General features: G+C 43.6%; 2 protein-coding genes across 2 annotated transcripts; both read right to left on the bottom strand.

Annotated features, from left to right (window-relative positions):
- Positions 1 to 1,012: 1,012 nt before the first annotated feature.
- Positions 1,013 to 9,961, bottom strand: LOC129340062 (sulfotransferase 1 family member D1-like). Its single transcript, XM_054994617.1, has 8 exons — positions 9,885 to 9,961; positions 9,089 to 9,237; positions 7,427 to 7,552; positions 7,170 to 7,267; positions 6,680 to 6,806; positions 5,843 to 5,937; positions 4,722 to 4,902; positions 1,013 to 3,816 (listed from the first exon to the last, which is right to left on the bottom strand). The coding sequence occupies exons 2-8, from the start codon at positions 9,234 to 9,236 to the stop codon at positions 3,704 to 3,706; spliced, it is 888 nt and encodes a 295-aa protein (XP_054850592.1). The 5' UTR covers position 9,237; positions 9,885 to 9,961; the 3' UTR covers positions 1,013 to 3,703.
- An 8,123-nt stretch (positions 9,962 to 18,084) lies between these two features.
- On the bottom strand, positions 18,085 to 23,868 carry LOC129340063 (sulfotransferase 1C2-like). Its single transcript, XM_054994619.1, has 9 exons — positions 23,818 to 23,868; positions 23,512 to 23,695; positions 23,268 to 23,396; positions 23,078 to 23,175; positions 22,272 to 22,398; positions 21,886 to 21,980; positions 21,479 to 21,663; positions 20,814 to 20,818; positions 18,085 to 18,188 (listed from the first exon to the last, which is right to left on the bottom strand). Exons 2-9 carry the CDS (start codon positions 23,681 to 23,683, stop codon positions 18,085 to 18,087), a joined length of 915 nt encoding a protein of 304 aa, XP_054850594.1. The 5' UTR covers positions 23,684 to 23,695; positions 23,818 to 23,868.

The following is a 23,868-nucleotide window of genomic DNA, read 5'->3' as shown; positions in this document are numbered from 1 at the left end:
AGAGGCGATGACCACAGATACTGGGTTCAATGTAGTAAAGCTCTTCGGGGATGCTAGCTTTTTATTTGATCACCAAACCTTTTTTTCTTTGGAGCTGGGCCGTTTCCAGATGGCTTACCTGCACCCGGGACGTCGCGCCACGTTTCAGATCGTGCCGGGGAAAACGCGAAATATCGTGTTTTCTCGCGCAAGTTTTGCGCGACGTTGCGCAAAACTCGTGCAAGAAAACGCGATATTTCGCGTTTTCCCCAGCATGATCCGAAACGTGGCGCGACGTCCCGGGTGCAGGTAAGCCATCTGGAAACGGCCCTAGTTCAGCTTGGGCTGTATTGTTTGATGTATGTAGCAGAGGTTGGGGTGGGGGTGGCCCACCAGGGTTCACAGAGCCCAAGCTGTGAGATCAGGAAAGCACATGGATTAGAAAGGGACAGGAAGGTTGGCTGATCTGAGTGCCTTACAAATACCCTTCTCCACATTTAAAAATCCTGCATTGCACAGCCTGAAAATTCAAGATCTTAACCATCTTTGGCTTCCTAGCTCTGCCCAGTGGGAACTTCAGTCCTTTAGGGCATACTCAGAACAGATCAAAGACTTAAGCCGGAAGTGGCTTGAATGACCCTTCATTCATGCGCCACGTATGCACCTTCTATTCAAGCCCAGAGTTCTGAAAAAGAATAAGGGATGTACTACAGAAGGAAGAACAGGGTTTCAAGAAAGAACGCCGAAAAGGAGATCATCAAGGAGGAGGCTATGCTGTAACATATTTATATTGAGATGTTGGCCCTCTACAGCGGAGAGGTTTTTGAACATTTGAACATTGTATGATCCCCTCCCCCACGTTCATGCTGAAATTGGGTAATCCTAGCAGACTTGAAGCACGTGCTTTTTTTAAGCAGAGAAATCAGCTTGCAGCTAAACCTGCTGATAATATTTGGTTAATGCGATCTAAGAATAGTTTGGTAAGGTTCGAACAATGTATTTAGAGTTCACAAGCAGAGGCAAAGAAAAAACGTCAAGAAAAGGCTTTGTTTTATTTCATGATTGGAAAGAGAGATGTAAACCGTGTAAATCTGAGTATCTATGCCATTTATATAAATGCTTAGTGTTTTCAAGTGAATATATATATATATATATATATATATATATATATATATATATATGTCTACATACAAAAGTTATTAAAATTCTATTAAAAGACAAAGAAGTGAGAAGTTCTGGTTTTAAAAATCTCCCCAACGCCTAAAAGGGTAAACAGTATTCAAAAATATATTGCTTTTGGAAATATAACAATTACCAGATGTTCTTGGACTCTTTCCTTTTCTGCTTACAAGGGAAGGGAATCAGAAGTGAATAAACAGCAGGACTATTAGTCTCGGCAAGGTATCAAAAATATTGTTTTTTAATTTTCATTGCTATATGTTTTCCTGATGTGGTTGATAAGAAGAGAGTAGCCTCAAAAGTTACAGGGTGGTTCACAACAGCATTAAATTATGCCCAATAACGGGGAAATTGTCTTCCTGTTCAAGATTTTTTCTGTTTGGGGGAAAAGTTAGAGGGATTGTGAAGGCACTTTAAATTGGTGCTAGACAGGAATCTTCCACTAAACTAAATGAATCCAGAGATACAATTTTTAAAAATCCTAAATGTTGGAGGAAATAGAGAAGGCACGGATTTTTCCCTCTAACAGGGAAGAGAAAGTCATCAGGGAGGGAGAAAACTGGAGCTGAGGACAGACTGCCTCACTCTGGTAGCGGGTGCAGGTTTCTCTCCTGCAGAGCAAGCTCTGCTTTTCTATCACTTCACTTTTGACACACAAACCTGTGAGCAATGTAGGGCAAATAAGTGGAGCAATTCAGAGAGTACAGCTAAGTGGTTGTGAGTGCGTGCTGATAAGGCAATAAACTCACACTTGCTTCAGTAAAGAAAGTAAGAGTCCTTTTAGAAACTCCACTCAAGATAGGAAAGAGGAAAGACAGAATCTAACTAATCAAATCTATCTAAACTATGGTGGTGGATACAGGGAGCAAGCCCTGTGTCCTCTGCGGTGGCAAGATGGAGAGAGAGTGTGTGTGCACATGAGGGATAGCATCAGCTAGAGCAGTATAGTGTGTCTTCCTCTCTCTCTCTCTATTGTAAGCCCCCTCTGTAACTTGAGATTAGGAACAGGGACAAGGTACAAATCCTTCCATTTCTTACAATCCCCCTTGCTGGCATTTGGTCGGGTCGTAGATCCTTGAAGCGAAGCAGCCGTCTGCTCAGTAGGGCAATAGGTCAGCTTGACTACATTTTCTTCTGTATTTTCTTCACCCTGTGCTACTTTATGTCAATATGCTTGTCATGTTGATTCACATTCTCTTGCTGTGAAAACTGGAGGCTTGATTGTCTTCATAGATTGTTACAGGCTTTAGAATATTTATGCCTAGATCTGTGAATAGCTGAAGTAGTCTTTCTGCTTCTTGAGAACTCAGTGATGCTGATACGTTATGTCCATGGTAGAAATTGCAACCTTGCCTTGCTTCTTGCTGGACCAACTTATGGCTCTGCCTCCAAAGAAGAATAGATGTCCACTAATGGAGGCCCTATCCTTTTGGTCTCCTCCCCACTCGGCAGAAAGGAGCCTCAAAAGTTACATGGTGGTTCACAACAGCATTAAATTATGCCCAATAATGGAGAAATTGTCTCCCTGTTCAGTATTTTTTCTGTTTGGGGGAGAAGTTAGAGGGATTGTGAAGGCACAATGTAGAGGGGAGACATTTCCCCATTTCTGCTGCTCCACATGGAGGTATTGTATGCATCTGCGGCACTGGTTAATTAAGAGTTGTATTTTATAGGATGTTTATGCTTATATTTATTAACTGCCTTGAGTGTTTTTGTTTAATGTTGTAACCTGCCCTAAGCCTGCTTGCAGGGCGGGCAGGCTATAAATCGAATATAAATCAAATAAATGAATTAAAACTCCGCACTGTTTTTGCACAGGGAGAAAAGCTTGGGAGAAAGGCAGCTTTCCCTCCCCTGGCGGGAGCTTTCTGAGTCTATCTGCATGCTGTTTTTTTTTTATAGAAGTCAGTCCCAGAGGTGATGTGTGTCTGCACAGAGCACGGGTTGGCTCTGTGGAGAACTTGTAAAAGAAGGAAGGTGTAGAGTGATTGTAAGTGGGGGATCTGACACTGGTGATGGTCTCTCTCTCTCTGTTTTGCATTAAAAAAAAAACCCTGTAAGTAGTGTTCTGCAAAAGGAGAGGGGTTTGTGATTGTTTTCGGCCGGCCAATCAAAACTCTGTACAATGTGGCAGTGGCTCCATGATTGCCACTAAGGATAGCCAACCAACACTTCACATAGCCAGCTCTTCCTAAAAATAGGAAGAACAAGTAACTTCTGGGTTTGGAAAGGGAGGAATGGATGTATGGCAGTCTGTCCAAAATGCAGTGAGTGAATGTGAATGCAGATCCACAAAAAACTTGGCACTCAAGCAATGTCTTGTCTGTCTTTGTGATAGAAATTGTGAGTGTTCAAAGGCAGTTGAATGTAAGAGAGAATCCAGGAAACCATAGACTCCTTTTTTTCACTTCTTTTCTGACATCTTACCTGCAAATTTAATTATCAGACGAGAACCTGGGTAGGTAGATTTACAGAAGCTAAAAGTACCACTATCTTGCTTTTAATAGGATGGTGTTTGAGAACAGCTCAGATGAAGCTGGAGCATTCAGATCTCTGTCCGGAAGTGGAGGGTTGTTCCTTCCATTTGCTTCTTGTAATCAGCATCAAAAAGTTCATTTTGAGCCACTGTGAAAAGGTTCTTCCAGTCACCAGTGATTCCTGAGCAGAAGAGAAGAGAAAAGATATGAATGACTAAACAGGAGAAAGGCCAAGGGCGGTTGCCATCTGGGTTGGGAAATTCCTGGATATTGGAGGGCAGGGCTTAGGAAGGGAAGAGTTAGTGGAGGGGAGTTCAGCAGAGATGCAATGCCACAGAATCCACTATCCAAAGCTGCTGTTTTCTCCAGGGGAAATGAGCTGTTTAGTCCGAGGATCATTTGTAACACTGGGAAGACTCCAGGCCCCAGCTGGAGGTTGGCTACCTTAAGGCTGAGGTTTATAAAACTGCTTCCTAAAGAAAGACCCATCACTTTTGAAGGAAGAAGAAATAAAGAGTTCCTTGGTCTCCTGATTCTCCCCTACCACCAGTTGAAGGCGTGACCTTAAACAATAGGTCCTAGTTTTCCATCGCTGGCCCTCCTTTTTATTCCTCTAAAAAACAACAACAACAGCATTCAATTTATATATCACCCTTCAGGACAACTTAACCCCACTCAGAGTGGTTTACAAAGTATGTTATTATTATCCCCACAACAAACACCCTGTGAGGTGGCTGAGGCTGAGAGAGCTCTGGAAGAGCTGTGACTGACCCAAGGTCACCCAGCTGGCTTCAAGTGGAGGAGTGGGGAATCAAACCTGGTTCTCCAGATTAGAGTCCCGCGCTCTTAACCACTACACCAAACTTGCTCTCTAGTCTTTGGGCCCCGAATAAGAGGATACTTACATCCTCTCTCCCAGCCCAGAAGCTGCATTTGGGATTGGCATAAGAATTCACACATACAGGGCAAGAAGGCAGAGCCCTGTGATAGCAGAATGGGTAGCAAGTTTGTGATGGTAAATTCTGTTTTTGCACTATACCAGTCCCCACCTCCCACCCCAACCCTCCAGCTATCTGCCCGGCTCACCCTTCCTCATGAAAGGGGAGATACTGTGGTCCATGACGGAGGTGGGAATGGTTTTGTAATTGGCCATCTCATTCTGCTGCATCTGTTTGAAGGAGGTGTGGTATGCAATCTTCTCTACCAACTGGGCATCAGGGGGCCTCTCCAAGAATTCCATGACTTTCCGGATTTCCCTCTTTGGATCCTAGAGGGAGAAACAATGTTGGATATTAAAATCAGGCCTCCTAGATCAGAAAGGGAGGCAAGGAGAAGGATGTGGTATTCAGAGCGCTCGACGTTTCTGTTCTGCTGGATTTTTAAATTAAAGATGAGGTCAAATTTTTTAAGCTGTCTGGTTTAATTGGACCACCTTGTTTAGAGAAACCACTGAATCTCAATTTTGCACCAGTTTCACTTTCCTTGCACTGAGTTTTTCCCCACTAAAGTTAACACATTTTCCTCAACATTATTATTGTGTCTGCTGCACATCCATGACTTATGAGTGATATTAAAATGGTATATATCCTAGATATGACATGAAAGAAACAAAAGAATCATCAAGAAGCTCAACGAAAACAAGGTAAAAGAAACCAACTAGCATGACAGCCTGCAAAGGCAAATAGAAACAAAAAGAGCTGCCTCCATCACTGTCAAATACATTTTCCACCCTTTAGCTGGTTGACTTCTGCTGCTGTTTTGATTTGATTTGATAAGAGTTGCCAGATGCAGCTAGGAGAAACTGGGTGTGTGGACAGTCTTCTGTGTTGGCCAAACATGCAATGTCACTTCTGTTGCAGAAGCGACATCATCATGTCTTGGTGACACTCTGGGATTTGCCCATGACCATGAGCCGTGATTACAAAATGGAACCTCCATGTTCAGAGGCAATATACCTCTGATTATCATAGGCTGGGAGATAAACCATGGTGGATGTTCATCACCTTCAAATTTTATTTGTGAGCTTCCAGAATTGTTTGGAGGACTGATGTTGGGAGGAAAAAATAAATGTTTTGACCCATAGTGGCTCCAGCACAGGGAAAACAAGCCAACTTAGGGGGCTCTTTTTTTTCTTTCTGAACTGGCTTTGAGAGGTTAAAATGGGGAGGAACAGAAAATTGGGAACTGAGGAGAGGGAAGGGTCTTGCCTCTTTCAGGTCTTCGTAGAAGAGGTAAAGCATCCTTTGTTCCTTGCTCTTATCCCACCAGCCTTTGACATGGTCGTACCAGGATCCAAAAGAAACTGAGAAGAGACATTTGCAGATAACAGGCTTCAGAAAGTGGCTCTGTGGGGTAAAAGCCCAGCTGAGTAGACAAGGGTCTGCCTAGGCCAAAGCAGCTGGAGATTTTGAACTGGAAAAACGCAGCTACAAAGGCCCTGAATCAGATAAGGACCATAGTGTTGGGGGATGTTTTGATGTGTTTCCCCTGCTTTGCACCCCTCCCCCTCCAAAGCTGTTATTTGCCCCCAGGAAAGAACAGAAAGAACATACTGCATGTATGTTCCACCCCCACCCGCATACTTTTAACTTTAAAAATATGTGGAAGGTCCCGATTACAAATTTTTCACATCTTGTCAAGTTTGGCCCTCTGAATAAGGGAGCTTCATGTAGTCATGAGATCCCACACCACACAGATGAAAACACAAAAGACGCCCATAGATATCAGCATGTCCATTCCACCCCAGATTGTCCCCATGGTTCCTTTTAACTTTTAAAAAATGTGGAAGATCTTGATTACACTTTTCACATCTTGCCAACTTGGCCCTCAGAATAAGGGAGCATCTCAGGGTTATGACCTCCAGTTGTTCACAGTCTCCACCCTTCGTGCAAGGACAGGCAACTGGAGAAGCATGCACCAAAGATAAACCAGGTCCAATGAAGCAGTTTGTAGACATCACATAACGGATGTCAAGCATTTCCGACCTTTGCGAAGCCCTACAGGATAAAAGCCTCAGACCTCCTCTCCTACTGCTCAGGCCTTACCATTTCCGGTCATATATGACTCCAGGAATTCATTCCAGGTTCCAGGATCAGGGTGTACTTTTGCCATTTGGTAGAAGTAAAAATATGAGACGGCCACATCTTTGGCATTTCTGGCCACATAGATCATCTGCAGTGTGGAGAAGGTAATGCAATTTAAGCAGTTCTGCATAATTTATTCTGACTCCTCTGATTATGCGGAGGAGTAAAGAAGGCCTTGAAACCCATCCCCCTGAATTAACTGTAACTCTAACATTATCCCTAACCCAGTCTTGGTCAGCAATTTCCCCTACCTTTTGAGATTTCACTGGGCTTTATCCATACACTTTCAAGCTTGTTTTCACACCCAGGAGGACTAGAAACCTACTTTTTATTTTATTTTTAATGAACATTTCCCAATGCTGAATCAACATGTTTCTGCCTTGGCTACAAAAGAAAAAATCTTTGCTATCTGTTCCCATTTGTGGTACATTCAGCCAGTGTACTTGTTTACCTTGCAATCCTTGTTCCAGAAGGATTCGGGGAGCAATTGGACAGGAAGGTGGGTTTTAATCATACGTGGGGGTGATAATTTATTCAGTAGTTCAATGCCTGAAGGGGGACATAGAGGCAGAGAAGAGATTTCTCCTACCCTCTCCCAATTGTTCTTTATCCCTGCAGAACCCCTAGAGCAAATCTCAATGATTCCTCCATCCCAGAAAACTAATGTGCCCTTCTCATTACCTGGGGTGGAGACCAAGGGTGTCTTACCTGAGGGAACTCCTGGAGCTTTAAACTCCAAGAAAGGGACTCGTGTGTAGATGGGATTTCGTTTGCATTTCTCTGTGTCACCCTCTGTAAAGATCAAGTCTATAACCTCACTGATCCAGGTAGTTCCTGAAAAATGTTGATAAAAGGGGCTCAGGCACTTCAAATCAAAATGGTGGTGCAAAAGGGAAACTCAAAAATGAGACCATGTTCTCACAAATAGCAACTTCAACTTCATCCCCCCACTCCTTGCATTTTTAACTCAAGGTCTTGGAGGGAGTCATCAGTACGGTCTCCTCTTTAAAGAGGAATACTTACCCATCTTTTGAATTGTTTGCATGAATCTTATTCGAATGGCCAAGATCTTTTAAAATGAAGGTTAGGAAGTTAAGCATTACCACTGTTATATTTAATAGTAAAATGTGTGGCTTGTGCCAGTCTTTAAAGCTGCAAAACCAAGCAACCCACAGACAAGGCAGGGGGGTTGAGACAAGTATGACTTAGTAAGTTAACCAAGGAAAAATGAATTAAGACCCCAAAGGCCCTGAACGTTGAAAACAGTTGAGAGGCAGTTAAATTGGCCTGCTCAACCCCTGAGACCTTAGAAAATTTTAATGAGGGAAATACGGGGAAGGAAGGATTCCAAATCACTGCTGTACTCTGTGAAAGAAAAGGAGTAGATAGAAACAGACACTTTCAGCTATTTATTAAAATATTATTGGGATTTTGATTTTTTAAAATAATTATTTAAAATCCTTTATAAGCCTCTTCCATGTGTTTGAAATAGATGGTGGAGGGGAAGATATTTTGAGGAGTGCCCTAAAAATTAAAATAAATAAATAAATAAATAATGGAAATGAGTCTTTGGAAGCTGCAGTTTTGAATGGTGTTCTGATGTAAAAAGGAGAGGATGCTTAACTCTTTCCCCAATGGTACTTTTCTTGCCCAAAAGCACGCACGCGCACACACACAGAGAAAGAGAGAGAGAGAGTTCATGTAAGTCTGTGGGAAGGAATTAACTTGGGGCCAAGCTTGACAGGCAGGTTTTAAAACTCAAGTTTCTGCAGCCGTACAGCAGTTAAAAAGTAAATGGATGTTAAAAAACAGAGAACAGTCCAAAGAAGCCTCAGAATGCCTTGGTGGCGGGGGGGGGGGGGGGGAGGGAAGGGCGCCTCCTTCCCCCTCAAGCCATTCCCACCCCATGTCAAAACAGCACAGGGGGAGCTCCCCCCCTGTTTTTACTGCTCCACATGCACAAACTTCTCCATGTAGAGCAGAAAAAACCTCCCTCTCCTGCTATTTTGACATGGGGAGAAAGAGGAGCCCTTCCTCCCTCTCCTAGAGGCATTCTGAAGCCGTTTGGTGTCTCGTTTATTTTTTAACAGCATTTCGCTAAAGCTGCTGTGTAGCTGCAGGAAACTTGAGCTGGGTTTGAGGAACCCAGATCCAACCTAGACCCAGCTCTTTACAGACCTGCACATCTAGCTTGGTCCTTGGAAGGGAGTGGTTTTTGAAGAGAAGAACAGAATATGAGGAAAACCTGAACCACCCTTCGTCTTGTCCTCCTCAGGCAAATTGTAAAACCGTGCTGGAACTTCTTGAAGAAGTGGATCCCTACCTGATATCCTGGCAGTTGAATATATACAGCTTCCAGACCTCACTCACCAGACTTGGGATAAGTAGAGATGAGCAAGTCATCCGGATGTGCTTCGAAGCCTTCCACCTCACTCCAGACCTCAGAAAAATATTTGATCATGGGAACCCCCTTAATGGGAACTAAGGGGGGGCGCCCCACCTCTTCTTCTGGCTTCATCCTGCCGGAGAAAGAGTTAATGCAGACAGCTACACGTCTTTAGTTCAGCCTAGTGAACTCCAAAAGGACTGAACGGCACATCCTCCCTCCCTCCCTCAGCAGCTAAAGTTTGTTCAGGGGGTGGGACGGAATGCCTCCTCCGCCCTCCCCTGGCCAGGCCTTCCTGGAGCTCTCTGGAAGAGTCTCCTCTGCCTTCTGACTACTCCTCCGACTGCCAGATGGTCAGAAAAACAAAATAGCATCGAACTTCACTGGCCCATCCACTTCCTCTCCTTTCATAAAGAAACTAACATTCAGAAATCAGCCAGTGAAGCTTTTCACAGCAACACCTAAATATTACTGGTGCTCACAAATACGTGCAGCGCTGGCAACCTTCTAGGGTTGTTAAGAGAAATTCTTTTCATTCCTCTTTATCCAGTTTTGCCCTGAAATCAGCTCCTATCTTCCTGCCAGATCATCACCCTGGGGTGTTTAATATAAAACAACCGCAAGGGCTGAAGTTACATAATGGTGCCTTGATTTCTCTGTGAAGAGAAAGGAAAGTGAAATGCTGCTCTTAAAAGAGAAAAAAAAAGAGATCTATTATCTAAAAAAGAGAATTTTGGAAAAAGAAATTTTTGGGTTTCCCAGAGATGTCATTATGCTTACCTAGAGGGGCTAGCTGACTTGGTGGCAGCTTTGTGGCTGGCTCCAGTTTGGGTGCCAAAGTACAAGCCTCTTTCTCTTTTACTAGCTCTAGCCAGAAGTGGGAGGAGGAGAAAGACTTTGTGGAAAGTTAATTGGCAGAAAGAGGGAGGGAGATTATTTGTCAAAGTGCTACTGGGATTAATTCAGCCCTTTGATTCAATGGAGGGACAATCTTGTATTATGAAACAAGACACATGTCGTAATAGTTTGGGGCAATCTTTCCTGTCACCTAGTGAGGGCCAAGCCTGCATTTCTACAAAGTGGCAGGGGTCTGAGCTGTACATCCCCTCTGAATATGACTCATTAATTCAAGACATGCATTTTGTGCATGCTCAGGAATGCTCTCTTCTTTATTATTAGTTTATATATTTTATGACATCAAAAAGAAGTTTCTTGGCTGACTCCAGCCCAAACTAGACAGAATGTATTTAAATGAGTTGGCTCCAGATTCCCTAGCTGCACAACAGCTGGAAGAAAATTAATTTTAAAGCACCTCAGGGGATTTTAAAGCATAGCTGGGGACTGTGGCATTGGGGAGGAGAAGTTTCTGCCTTCTCTCCTTCCTGCACCATTTTCTTGAGGCAAAATGGTCCTGGGGCATTACTTGCCCTATTTTGGAGCTGCAAGAGTGGTATTCAGTGTGCGTGTGCGTGTGTGTGTGCGTGTGCGTGTGTGTGTAGGCTGAATAATGTAGAAGAGGCCCGCTGGTCAAATAATGCTCCTGGAGCAATTGTAGCTCAGGGTAAAAACAAAACAAAACACAGAACACTAGGATCCAACTTGTTTTAAAACATTACATCCAATTTGACTCTAAGATGAAGATTTGGCATCCTATAGAGGTCCTTAAGAATAATAACTGCACTTATATATTGCTCTTCTAGACAGATCAGTGCCTCACTCAGAGTGGTGAACAAAGTCAGTGTTATCATTATTCCCACAATGCAGCTGGGGAGCTGGAGCTGAGAGGAGTGGCTTACCCGAGGCCACCTACTAAGCTCATGGCAGGAGTGGGATCTGAACCAGCAGAGTGCTGATTCATAGCCCAACCACTTAACGACTATGCTTCCAAAACTGAGCTAGATCTTAGGCCTGTGCACCTGAGGATTCTGTCTCATATGGCCTGCCTGACAAAGTTAGGAAGGTTCCCAGGCTCCCATAGTCCTGCAGAAAGTGTCAAATAGAACTGTTCAGGAGGCCTTTTTATAAAGGGAACAAGGTCACAGTTAACATTCTGTGAAATTATAGGAAGTTTTTAGTATACAGGTGTGTATACTTCATTGTCTTATAATTCTGCCTTTTGGCTTTATTACATGGTTTATTGTATGCAGTATATTATTTCATTGCAAGGTTCCCCATTCTTGCAACCCCTGCTATATTGGCCATTTCCACACATCCTTAAAGGGACAACTCACTGAACGCTGGCAGCTTTCCCCCTTCATTCCAGACATCTCTATTTTCAAAACGGTTGCAGGCTGTTTGACTTCCATTTTTTCAGCATCTTTTTGTGGACCATGAGAAAGTGCATTCCCAGAAAAGGCGGCGAAGAAACTGAAGCCAAATGGCCTGCAACCATTTTGAAAACAGAGGCATCTGGAGTGAAGGGGAAAAGCCCCCAGCGTTCGGTAAGAAGCTGTCCCTTTAAGAACGTGCGGAAATGGCCATTTTCTGTATTACTGCATTTTTAGTTCAACTGTTACTCTCTGGTTTGCTAATCAATTCCTATGGAATCATCGGTTGTATATACTCTTCTGCTCTCTCTGCATTGATTTTAGTTGTAATCTGTCTTGAAACTCAGCACGAAAAGTGGACTATAAAAGAAGTAAACAGTGCCCTGCTGTCTCAAAACTCAGCAAGAAAGGTAGACTGTAAAAGAAGTAAACAGTGCCCTGTTTGCATTAGCTGTTTTCACACACACCCATAATCCTCTGGAAAATCGTGCAAAACTCACGGCTTGAAGTGTCTTCCTAGCGCAATTTCCTGTTTAATGGTGCAATGATGTCAGAAATTGCGCCATTAAACGGGATCATGATGGGAAATTGCACTAGGAAGACGCTTCATGCCATGAGTTTTCCGCAATTTTCCAGAGGCTACAGGTGTGTGAAAATGGCCATTGTTTCCTAATTTCTGTAGTCTTAGTCCTATTGCATTGTTATGGGAGGTTTTATGCTGTCTGATTGTTTTCTATATTTTGTAATGTGCCTTGTGTCTCACTTCACTGAGAAAGGTGGGCGATGAATAATATAGATAAAAATAAATAATACAGAGAGAGATCAGATGATGTCTTGTGTCTGGTTTGGTGTATGTGTTTAGTACTAAGAAAGAAGTTCAAAGAGATTTATGGAGAGGCCAAATATTCCACTGAACATTCTTAAGGAACTGTTTGGGTCACTTGACTCTCATATGAGGCTTTAGAAGCCAAAGCAAGAAGAAGCTTTTGCAAAGTCAATTAATGAAGGGGCAGAAAAAGCTGCTTTAACTGTGATAAAATAATTGGATGAGTGCCCAGGCCATGCTTCTTGATGTTACCAGCACATAGAAGCATCCTTATTTTCATTCATGAAATATTATAGCAGTAATCCTCAGCATGGCACATAAGAGGAGAATGGTGCCCCCTGATGAATTTCCTGAAGTGCATTTGCTTGAGTCATGGCCAAAAAGGGTCTCGAAAGGAACAGAAAAAAGAACCAGGGAATTCTGGAGCATACCTTACCGATTGACTGACTGGTAAAGCACTGAGCTCAAATGGAGCAAGCATGCCACTGCTGTGCATCTTCTGCTTGGCTCTAGACCCAGACTCTCTGTGAGGGAGCAAACTCTCTTCCCTTTAAGAAATAATTCCACTTACCTCCCAGCCCCCCGCTGGTTGCCCATTTGTGATGACCCCGCCCCAATGGCAGACCCTTTATGACTGGCCTTGCCATCCGTGGCAGCCATTTTGTGGTTGCATCTACCCTTTCCCCAAATCCCCAAGGCTGAAAAAGGCTGGTGATTCCTCTACAACATCTGGTGTTGGATGCAAGCATAAGCCGCAGGTTGTTCATGGTTGATACAGTTCCCTGCAGGATAAACCTGTTTTCAGTTTAATAGTTGTGGACCACCCAGTTGGGGCAAGGCTGGGTAAATACCAGGAAGAAAGTCTAGTTAGCCAAGGTTACAACTTCTGTCACATTGCTTTATAGACATGTATAAAAATCTCAAATGTGTTTATGGAGGGAGGGGGTAACACAAATTTGCCTGCATTCCTTCCAAATTGCTCAAGCAAGTAGAAGGATTTCACTGGCCTCTGGGGTGAAGAGGCTTTATCTCAGCATTCTCATGGCCAAATGAGTCCAGAAAAGTCCATATGCTCTAGAAGATACCCAAATTGACAGAAGAAGTGATCTTTAGCAAAGAGAGAAGTGGCAGCTGCCCCTTGCCTATTTTATAAGACTCTAAGAGCCCTGCTAAATGAAACCAAAGGATCATCTACTCTCGCATCATGTTTTCGACAGCAGTCAGCCAGATGCCCTCCAGGAAGCTCATAAACAGGACACAAATGTTCCCCCTTTCATTGCTCTCCTGTGTCTGTTCCTCAAAGGTACACTGCCTGTGGACGTGGAGGTTCCATTTAGCCATCATTGTTTATTAACTGCTGTTAATAGCTATTCTCCATGAATTTTTGCACAATTTTAGGTTTTCATTATGCAATACTTATGGCTGTCATTACCAACCCATCTTGTGGTGGTGAGTTTGTATTATATTAAGATTTATGTTTTTAAAATCTATTCTGATTATATTGCTAGTGAATTTCACAGGATGACTCTGACTTCTAGTTCTAGTGTTGGGAGGGGGGGCGTCTCTTTTCAAAAGATGCACAACTTTATATGCCTTTATATTCCTGCTGTAGTCACCTGTTTGGGAACTAAAAATGCATTTCCTAAATGTCTCAATTGCTAATTGCTCTTTCCTCCACCTTTTCTACCTCTGTGATATTATCACGTAACGCAAGGAAAACATTTGTCAAAATTTGACAATTTTTTTCCTTGCGATATCCTTTTGGAGATGGGGAACAGGATGTACTCACTGTTTCCAAATGTGGTTGTGCTGTAGATCTAGGTTCCCACAGGACGCAGTAGAAATCTTAGATCGCTACCTGACAGCCGTGGTGAAATGGTTGAAAAACAACAAATTGAAATTGAACCCAGACAAGACTGAAGTGATGCTTGTTGGGAAGGCAGAGATCTTGAAGGATATTGTACTCCCCGCTTTCAATGGAGTTTGTTTGACCCTCGCTGTCTCGGTTAAGAGCCTAGAAGTTATACTGGATCCAGTACTACTACTAGAAAAACAAGTTAAGGCAGCAGCAAAAAATGCTTTTTTACAACCTTACTCTTGCCTGGAACATGGCTTCTTATCTCGACACGGCCAGCCTGGCCACCTGGATCCATGCTATGATAACATCAAGGCTTGACTATTGTAATGCATTATACATAGGTCTCCCATCTAAGCTAACTAGGAGGCTCCAATTGGTGCAAAATGCTGCCGCTTGACTGATATCAGGAGCGAGCAGGAGCATCACTCCCATCCTACAGTCACTCCATTGGCTACCTATCAGTTACTGTGCTCAGTTCAAGGTATTGGTTATTACATACAAAGCTCTTCATGGTCTTGGTCTGGCATACCTGCAGGACTGTCTCCCTCCCTGTGTTCCTCTATGGCAGCTTCGCTCATCTGAACAGGGTCTCCTGCAGGTGCCAGGCTGCACATAGGAGAAATCAACAGCAGCCTGTACACGGGCCTTCTCTGTGGTGGCCCCCGTCCTGTGGAATGACCTGCCTGAGGAGATCAGGAGAGCCCCCACTCTCTCCAGCCTTTCCGCAAACATTGCAAAACTGAATTATTCAAAAAGGCTTTTTACTCAAATGGGAGGGCTGTATTGTAGGGATGGGGTCTCAGATGCTTCACTAATGACTTAGGGACCATAGACTTCACTATTATGTTGCCTTACATATTATCTGTTGCTTTAAATATGTACCTTCCTATGTACTACCTGTGCTTTAAGTTGTCTAATGTCAATCCTAGAAATGATTATGTTTTGTTTCAGTATTTTCTTCTAGTTTGTATTGGATTCTTGCTAATGCTATGTCTTTTAAAACTTGTATCTATTTACCCTATGGCATTGTTTATGGAAATGTCCTTGATACTGTATGGAAATGTACTTGATACGGATCGTACTAATTTCATACTGTGTAATTCACCTTGAGTCTCAGCGAGAAAGGCGGACTATAAACAAACAAACAATTAAATAAAAGATTGCTATATAAGAGGTATGACAATGCTTCTTTTTATGCTTGGCATTTTTGCAAATCCTTTTTTTCTTTGTAAAATTCTTGAATTTGGTAGGAAGACCTAAAACATTGTTGTTAGAAACTGCCATATCTTTCTGAATTATTAGGCACCATAAAGATGTACTACTTTAAAAACAAACAAAACAAAGCAAAAAAAGCTTTTCTTGCCTATGAAGCCAGAGTATGTCACTGTTTGGAGCCAGAGTCTGCACTGGGTCATGATGGAGGAGAGGGAAAGATTTGGCTGGCCTGCTTTTACCTCCTCAAAGTTGCACAGAACTAGCTGTTGACCAGGGGTCATCTTTGTGGGTTTTTTTTTGTCATTTGGATTTTATTTCTCAGAACAGCACCTTCTTGCAGTTTCCAGAAGAAGATACAAAACAAGATTTGGTTTCAGGCATAAACTGGCTGTAGAAAAGAACAAGAGGTGACCCCCATGAGAAAAGCTCTGCCTCGGCGCTGGGGCGTGTTGATCCTCCAGATGAATGACCAAGGTCTCACCATCTCTCTGGCACGGAGGAGTCCACTTAGCCACCAGCACTTCTCCTTGACAAATCTCCCATGGAGAAGATAAGGAGACTGGAAGTCATGTTGGCAATTGGAATATGCCGTTCCCAAGCCCATCCCTGACCCAAAAGTGACAGGCCATGTTTTCCTTTTAAAGAAGATGACTGAGAAGACGATGCCCAGCCCAAAACCGGCACCCAGCTTGACTATCAAGTCAGCCAAGCACCGGTCCCACTTCCTGCCCAGCTCACCCTCCGACGCCATCTTGGCTCCTTCTCCTCGACTAGGGCCATCTTGAGGAAGATATTCTACTCTCTAGCAACATGCAAGGGAGGGTAGGTAAAATATGACCTAGTGTGGTGTACTTGTTAGGGTTGAACTAGGATCTGGCAGTCCCAGGTTCGAATCCCTGCTCTGCCGTGAAAGCTTGCTGGGTTACTTTGGGCCAGTCATACACTCTCAGCCTAACCTACCTCACAGAATTATTGCAAGGATAAAATGGAGGAGAGAATGATGTAAGCTGCGTTGTGTCCCCATTAGGGAGAAAGGCAGGGTAAGCAAGTCAATAAATAAATATTAGCTATAGGGCATGAGGCCCCAGTTACCTTCTCAAAGGTGAAAGCAGTGAGTTCATTTTTTATTCTCTCTTTTGCATTTCTATTATTTACTCTTAGGTTGTTTGAAAGTTCTGGGCCCAAACAAGTGGATCAAAGGAGACCACCCCTCCCTGACACTACCTGTAGGCACTGCTAAATTATCTTGTCATCATATGCGACCCACAACTATTTTGCACTGTTCTCCCCTTAGGTGGAAGAAAGAAAACATAAAAAATAAAATAAATAAAATCTTATCCCTCCCTGTGAAGGCTGTCCACTATCCTGTTTTACACGTGTATGGATTTTTATTGTATTTTAATATGTTTTTATTGTATTTTGTATTTTAATATGTTGTTATCCACCCTGAGCCCACTTGTGGGGAGGGCGGAATAGAAATTTGAAATAAATAAATAAAATATATGGAATAACATATCATAAAGAAAGGTATCTTTGAGTATGTACAGGTTGCCTTTTCCCATATTTGAAACTCTGTCACCTATCTACATGCATTTAGGCCATCCACATGCACAAACTGAACTGGGCCCATACGACATTTGGGAACTCCCAGCAGCTGCTCTGTGAATGAGGGAAATGAAAATAGAGGGGACCCTAACTTGATACTTTTAAAAAGTCACATCTGGCTTATATTTCAGTTTCAGAGCTTCCTCACAGCCAGGGCATGTTTCTTGACATCATCTCCAAGCAAGTAAATATTATGACATTACTCAGGCATAATACATCAAATTGACATCAGGCATCTTTGTTGTAAGAATTTGTTATTAAGGTCATTCTCCATTAATAGATCCAGAGGAGTTAGCCGTGTTAGTCTGTAGTAGCAAAATAGAAAAGAGTCCAGTAGCAGCTTTAAGACTAACCAACTTTACTGTAGCATAAGCTTTCGAGAATCACAGTTCATCTGACGAAGAGAACTGTGCATCTGACGAAGAGAACTGTGATTCTCGAAAGCTTATGCTACAGTAAAGTTGGTTAGTCTTAAAGCTGCTACGGGACTCTTTTCTATTTTTCTCCATTAATACAAATTGAATTAGAGAACAGCAGCAGGATGGCGAGGTGAGGTCACTCTGTGGTTGAGAAGATTCCTCCTGGACTCTGATCCTTGCCTTGTTCCTCACTGTGGTACACCTCCTGGTGCTTGGCTTTTATTTCCCGACCACTGCCCTTTGATCTGCTGCCCATGGTCCAGGCCTTGACACTGATGACATCATAACTCAGGCTGCCCCTCTTCCTGTTGCATGACTGATGTCATGTGACTTCCTGTTTCATGTTTGCAGCTGTAAATTTCATGCTCACCGCTGCGGATCCCATGCTCAGTAATTACTGTGTATGGAAAGGTTGAAGATCAGTTCCCAAAATAGATTTTCGGTATTTAAAACAAATGTTTGGAAAATATTGGTTGGGATTCTGTCTCATTGGTGAGTTATTTAAAATATTTATATCCTGCATTCTTAAGACTGAATTCCCAAGCTGATAGCAATGCAACATTTGCATATGATTTAACTATGATAATTACTATCAGATTGTGATTTTATCAGTAATTGAAATTCATTTACAAATGGGAAAAACCACACAACAGTGATAAATCACATTTTTTTAAAAAAAAACTGGATACAAAATTTGCTTTCACTTTTGGCTTATTTTATTTAGCACAAGCAAAATTAACACTCCAGGCGCACTTCTGTGTAAGTTTCAGTGAGCAACACAAAGGTGGACTTACAGCTGCGTGTGGAAGGTCAGGCCGCTGCCCTCCAGTTTCCGAGCACAGACATCATCTAGCTGTTCACTCTGAGCCACTGTGAAGTGTTCCTTCCAGTCTCCTAACGGTGCCTGCAGATGCAGAAAAAACAATCAAGACAGAAATAAATAATCTGTTTTCCCTTCTTCCTTCTTGTCATTCTAACCCAGAGGGTCTAAAACTTTTACCTTCAGTAACTTCATTTTAAATCAATTTCTCTGCCACTTCTTTGTACATATGCCTCACAAATTCCAAAGTGTTGCAGAGGATTATGGGAGTGTTCCATATTGTAAGGCGCTGATCCAGCAGAGGTTTTCCTGATGCGTTTCCACCCACCCTGCCTTGCTTAATGAATAGTCTAGACCGGGGCTTTTTTTCAGCTGGAACGCGGTGGGACAGAGTTCCGGAACCTCTTGAAAATGGTCACATGACTGGTGGCCCCGCCCCCTGATCTCCAGACAGAGGGGAGTTTAGATTGTTCTCTGTGCCACCAAGCAGAGCAGAGGGCAATCTAAACTCCCTTCTGTCTGGAGATCAGGGGGGCGGGGCCACCAACCATGTGACCATTTTCAAGAGGTTCCGGAACTCTGTCCCACCGCGTTCCAGCTGAAAAAAAGCCCTGGTCTAGACAATAACCACATTATAAAATTCTCATGTTCTCCCTTGCTCCATGTTCTGTTGCTCTTTAAACTTGCCATGTGTTCCCAGAATCACACCAATATTTATTTCCATGTTCAAAACCTTAGTGCTGATACAGTGATATATGGCCAGACTTTACATATTATATATTAATTTAAACAATTTATATTTATTTAAACAATTTATACATCAATGAAATATGCTTGGAGCTGGTCACAGCAAAAATTTAAAACAGTAACAATATATCACTCCATAATATAAGAAGCAGAAACAACAGATGCAGGAACAGAATAGACATGTTAAAACATAGAAACGGAGGCATATTAAAATAAATCCATGGAACAACACTTGAATCCTGAAACACTTTATAACTCAAAGGTATAAATATCCTAAAGCTCAGAAAATTAGCAAAATTCAGCTAAAAAAACAGCTGCACATTTAAAACAACATACAGAGCAGAGATACAAAACACTCCATCGCTGGGGAAATTTAACAAAATGCTTGAGAGAATCGAAGTGTTTTTGCTTGGCACAGCGGCTGAAGTGCTTGAAGCCAAAGGAAGTGAAGCAAAGGGCCCAGTGAAGGGAAGCAAATCTGATGCCCATCCAATGCCTTTTGGGAGGGAGTTGTTGCCACAACTGGTAAGGCTTTACCTTCTCATGACAAGGCACTTTGGCAGAAGGTGAGGCTAGCCCCTACGATGTCCCCAGAAAGCCTAGGGGACTGCACAATCAAAAACGGGTAGCTCTGACATACCCAGGAAGGCCAATCTGGTGGGCTGAGCGTGGCCAAGCACTGCCCGGCTCGATCAGGAGCGGCTGGCAAGAGCATTGGCCCCGGGGAGGAGGCCAATGGTGCTGGGGTGCCAAGGCATCTGAAGAGTTGGCTGCTCCCTGCCCAGCAAACACCTGCCTCTTGGGCTGAGCACTGAAGCAAGTTGCCTGGTACAGCCTCAGTTTGAATGAGCGGCCAGCAAGGGAGGAAAGACAAGAGCACAGGAAGCAAGGGAGTGGTGGGAAGTGTTCGCTGTAATTGGGTCCCACTACACAGAGGAAAGAGTAAAAGAACTTGGCTCCTGACAACATGCCCTTGTCTCGCCTGCTTTATTGGGAGAGCACAGTAGACCAGCAGCTCCTGTCCTAAGCCTCCCCATTACAGAATCTCATTATTTCAGATGCTACAGGGTTAAATAATTGTCCCCCAGTATCACCTTCTGAAATTGGGCAGCTGGGTATGAACAAAACCACTGGAAGCAGCTGAAGGATACCCTGGCTGAGGATATCAAAAGCTGCTGAGTTGTCCAGGAGGGTCACATTCACTGCTGTCCCCTTCTTGGTGAATCAGGTCAGAAACTAGACTGAAAAAGGTCCGGGCACTCTGCCTCATTCAAGAAAGTCTGGACTAGCCTGACCACCACACCATGCCCAAAAGGGATATTTGCAACTTGAACATCCAGGGTAGCCTCTTTCTAAGCAGTAAGGGCTGTCCTGTCCCTCCATATCACCACCCTCAGGATTCAGCTACGCCACAAGGAGCAAGTGTCAAAAATCAAAATGGTTGGTTGTATTCCTCCAAGAAGGTAGCCTGTATTTTTGAACTACAGCAATGGAAATTCATCCAGATAAATAAGACTGTATTTTAATGAGCAGTTTAAAAAAACAGCTAGGGGTGATGGAATGTAATGGGGGAGGGGGATATAATCCCTGTGCCATTTAGTCTATAAAAATTGCCTTCCATTGCCCGAGGAAAGGGGGAAAGGCAATAGGTGGGAAAATGGCAAGTTATCTGGAGAAAGCCCTTCCACACAGCACTGAAACCCAACCCTCCTCTTTCCCGGTGGCAGCTTTTTTAATATTAAAGAAAATGTTAGAAATTCCAACCGTGGATTTCCTAGGGATGTATACTTTACTCCTGGGCCATCATCTTGTTTAGAGTCGGAGAGTAAACAATGAGCGGGAAATCTCTCCCACAGAATATACACTTTTATAGATACGCATGTGTATGAGATTTGTTAACAGGCTTTTGCTGACCTTTGTTTTGTAGTCTGATACCCACCCACCCCCCATACCAGGCCTTAACTGCAATCATTTAGCACCACTTCCTCACACCTTCTGCTCTTCTCTACAGAAACAAGGTATGGCGTGATATCTGTTAAGGAAAGGTGCCTCTGAATTTGCCTTTAACTGTCTGTATCCACTCAGAATTATGTGCCAGAGCCGCCTTGTAGATCAGGTATCCTCAGGGCACTCCCGCAAGTCTCAAGTCTCACCTCATTCCTTCTCAGTTTAGGAATGAAGCCTCACCGCCCCCCCGCCCCCCCCCCCCGTTTCCTTGACAATGTTCTAAGTCCAAAATCACATTTCACATTTCTAAAGCACACAGCTTACTTTGTTACTTCAGGACCACTGCCAACAGATTACGCCACTTGACCTTTTGGCTCTTGAATCTAATGATTCCCACAAAGGATTTCCTCCTCTCTCCGCATTGAGACCAGAAGCCAGCCTGCAGCACTCATAGGGTTGCACACATCCAGGTGGTGGCTGAAGATCTCCTGGAATTGCAATGGATCTCCAGGACATGGAGATCAGTTCCCCTGGAGAAAACGGCTGTTTTGGAAGGTGGATTCAATGGAATTATAAATTGCTACGGTCCCCTCCCCAAACTCTGCCATCCTCAGGCTCCACCCTCAAAATCTCCAGGAATTTCCCAACCCAGAGCTGGCAACCGAAGCACCCACCTTTTCTCATGAAAGGTGACACGGTTTGGTCCAGAAAGGAAGAAGGGATCGTGCTGTAATTAGTCATCGGGTTTGCTTTCATGATCTCAAATGTTGTGTTCTGCTCGATCCGTTTCAGAACTGGTTCTGTGAGCTCTATACTGAGGAACTGGGCTACTTTCTGGATTTCCCTGGCTGGGTCCTAGAGAGAGACAAAACTGTTGAGTGGAAGGTTATGCTGCCGTTAGCAGTTGTTTCTTGTTCAATTGAGGCACTGCTGTGAGAAACTCAATGCAGCAAACTAATTCCTCAGAGTATTTCTAGCAGCACAGCTCCTTCAAGGTAAAATAAATACCTGAAAGAAGTGTGTGAGAGAGAATGCATTTGCATATGTGTGACAGAGAGAGGGAGAGGGAGTTCTCACCTCCTTCATATCTTCATAAAAGAGGTATAGAATTGGGTGCCGGTCCTTGGCTTCCCACCAGCCACGGACATGGTCAAACCAAGACCCACACGCAACTGCAGACACAAAGTGTAAAGTAAATTGTAGAATTTTGACTTGCCTACTTCATTCATTGCCCACTGATGTCTGTAATTTTTTGTAGGGTTGAAAAGAAAATAGCGAACAGCTATGCACATTGATATCATTTCCCATTTGTTCTGCTAACCAATACCACCCAGTTCTTGTGGTAAACCCCACACAATATCTACAGGTTGAACCCATGTGTGTGTGTGGGGGGGGGGTGGACTAGCCCTTCTCCAAACCAAGCACTGTCTCTTTCCTAATTTCCAGCTCCAGCGTCCACTCACCTTTCCCAGCAAGAAAATCTTGTAGAAACTGGTCCCAGTTTCCTGGTTCTGGCATCCCCTGGTTCATGCGGTGGAAGTGAAAATAGGAGACTACATTGTCCTTGGCATTCCTGGCCATATAAATGACCTGTGGAAATGTAGCAGAAACAAGAGAGAACCCAGAAGTCCTAACATCAGTCCTATAACCTTTCCCTGCTCCAGTTGGCAAGATTCACCTCCCTCCATTTTCTCACTAATGTTTAAACCCTCTAAGAAGGGTTGGAAGAAGAGCCTTCCATGCAGGGGGCAGCAAGGATCACTTAGGACAGTGAGAGCAGCATCTCTCTTGTTTCCTGGGGGTCATTTCCTTGTCTTGTCTCCTATTGGGCTAAACAGGGCAATATCCTGCTTCTTCTCTCTCCTGCTTCCACTTCTTTTCTCTCTCTCTGCAAGATGTAGTCAGATAGCAAGGAATCTCTCTCTTCTCTTTACTATCAAGTATGTATTTCCTCAGATAAACTTTGTTTGCCTCTTTAATCAGCACAGCGTAACTTCACTGCTCTTTTTTGCACTCAGCTTTGTTCTTAGAGGACTTAAACATTAGAGGCCAGTTTGCAGAGGCACTCCCAGGTGGATTATTTAACATTTGCTAGAGCATAACTCCAAGGTTGAGATTTGGGCCAGATTAAGCCCTGCACATATGCTCAGAGGCACTCTCAGCTTGTATTATATGACTACAGATGTTCCACCCTCTTGAGTCTAGAAGAGGCCCCAAAGACTAATCAATCCTGTCCCACCTTCAGTTCCCTCACCCTAGTTGTCCTGACCTTGCATTTCTGTACCCAGAAGGAAGGAGGCAAGAGCTGAACTGGAAGGTGAGTTTTCAGGGTGCGTGGAGAAGGCATCGCCTCTGCATCTTCCAGTCCTGAAACACCAGCAGGCAAGACCCAGCTCCATGCTGAAAAACCCTTCCACACAACTTGACCCCTATTTCCTCAAACAGCACCCCTTACACACCTGAAGTCATAGGTTTTGGAGGGAACAAGTCTGTGAAGGGCATACGCTCATGTATTGGGGCCCGAGCACATTTCTGTGGGTCTCCTCCGTGCTGAACCATGTCCACAATCTCCTGAATCCAGGTGGTACCTGATAGAGGTGAGGGGAAGAGACATACAGATCTTATAATCCAACTATTGGTCTTTAATCTGCCCAGATCCTTTTGCTTTGCTAGGATCGCTGGTTTTCAGTCTAACTCTGCTACCTGCTTTGGGATAAGTGCAGATCAGAAGATCCTCTGGTCTGGCTTTAAAGGCCCACAAGTGACCCCAGTTTGTTGCTGTATTGATGATCAGAGGGACTCCCTTGACTTCCACCAGTTTGGAACGCTTGATCAAGTTGCAGTCCAAAACCTCCTGCCTTGGTTTGAGATCCATCACCTTGAGGGCCTACAAAAGAGATAATATGAATTAGAAGCTCTCCCCGCTTCTAAGTAGAGTGCCCCCCTCCTCCACTGCTTGGTCTCTGGTGCCACCTGAGGGAACTATTGTAAAAAGGCACACCCACTTACTGATTTTACTTGCTTCTCAAGCAGTCAGAGTTCCTTACTTCAGTTTTTCTC

The sequence above is a fragment of the Eublepharis macularius genome, chromosome 12 (genome assembly GCF_028583425.1).
Source record: "Eublepharis macularius isolate TG4126 chromosome 12, MPM_Emac_v1.0, whole genome shotgun sequence".
Lineage (NCBI taxonomy): Eukaryota > Metazoa > Chordata > Lepidosauria > Squamata > Eublepharidae > Eublepharis > Eublepharis macularius.
This window is presented reverse-complemented; position numbering and strand designations above follow the sequence as displayed.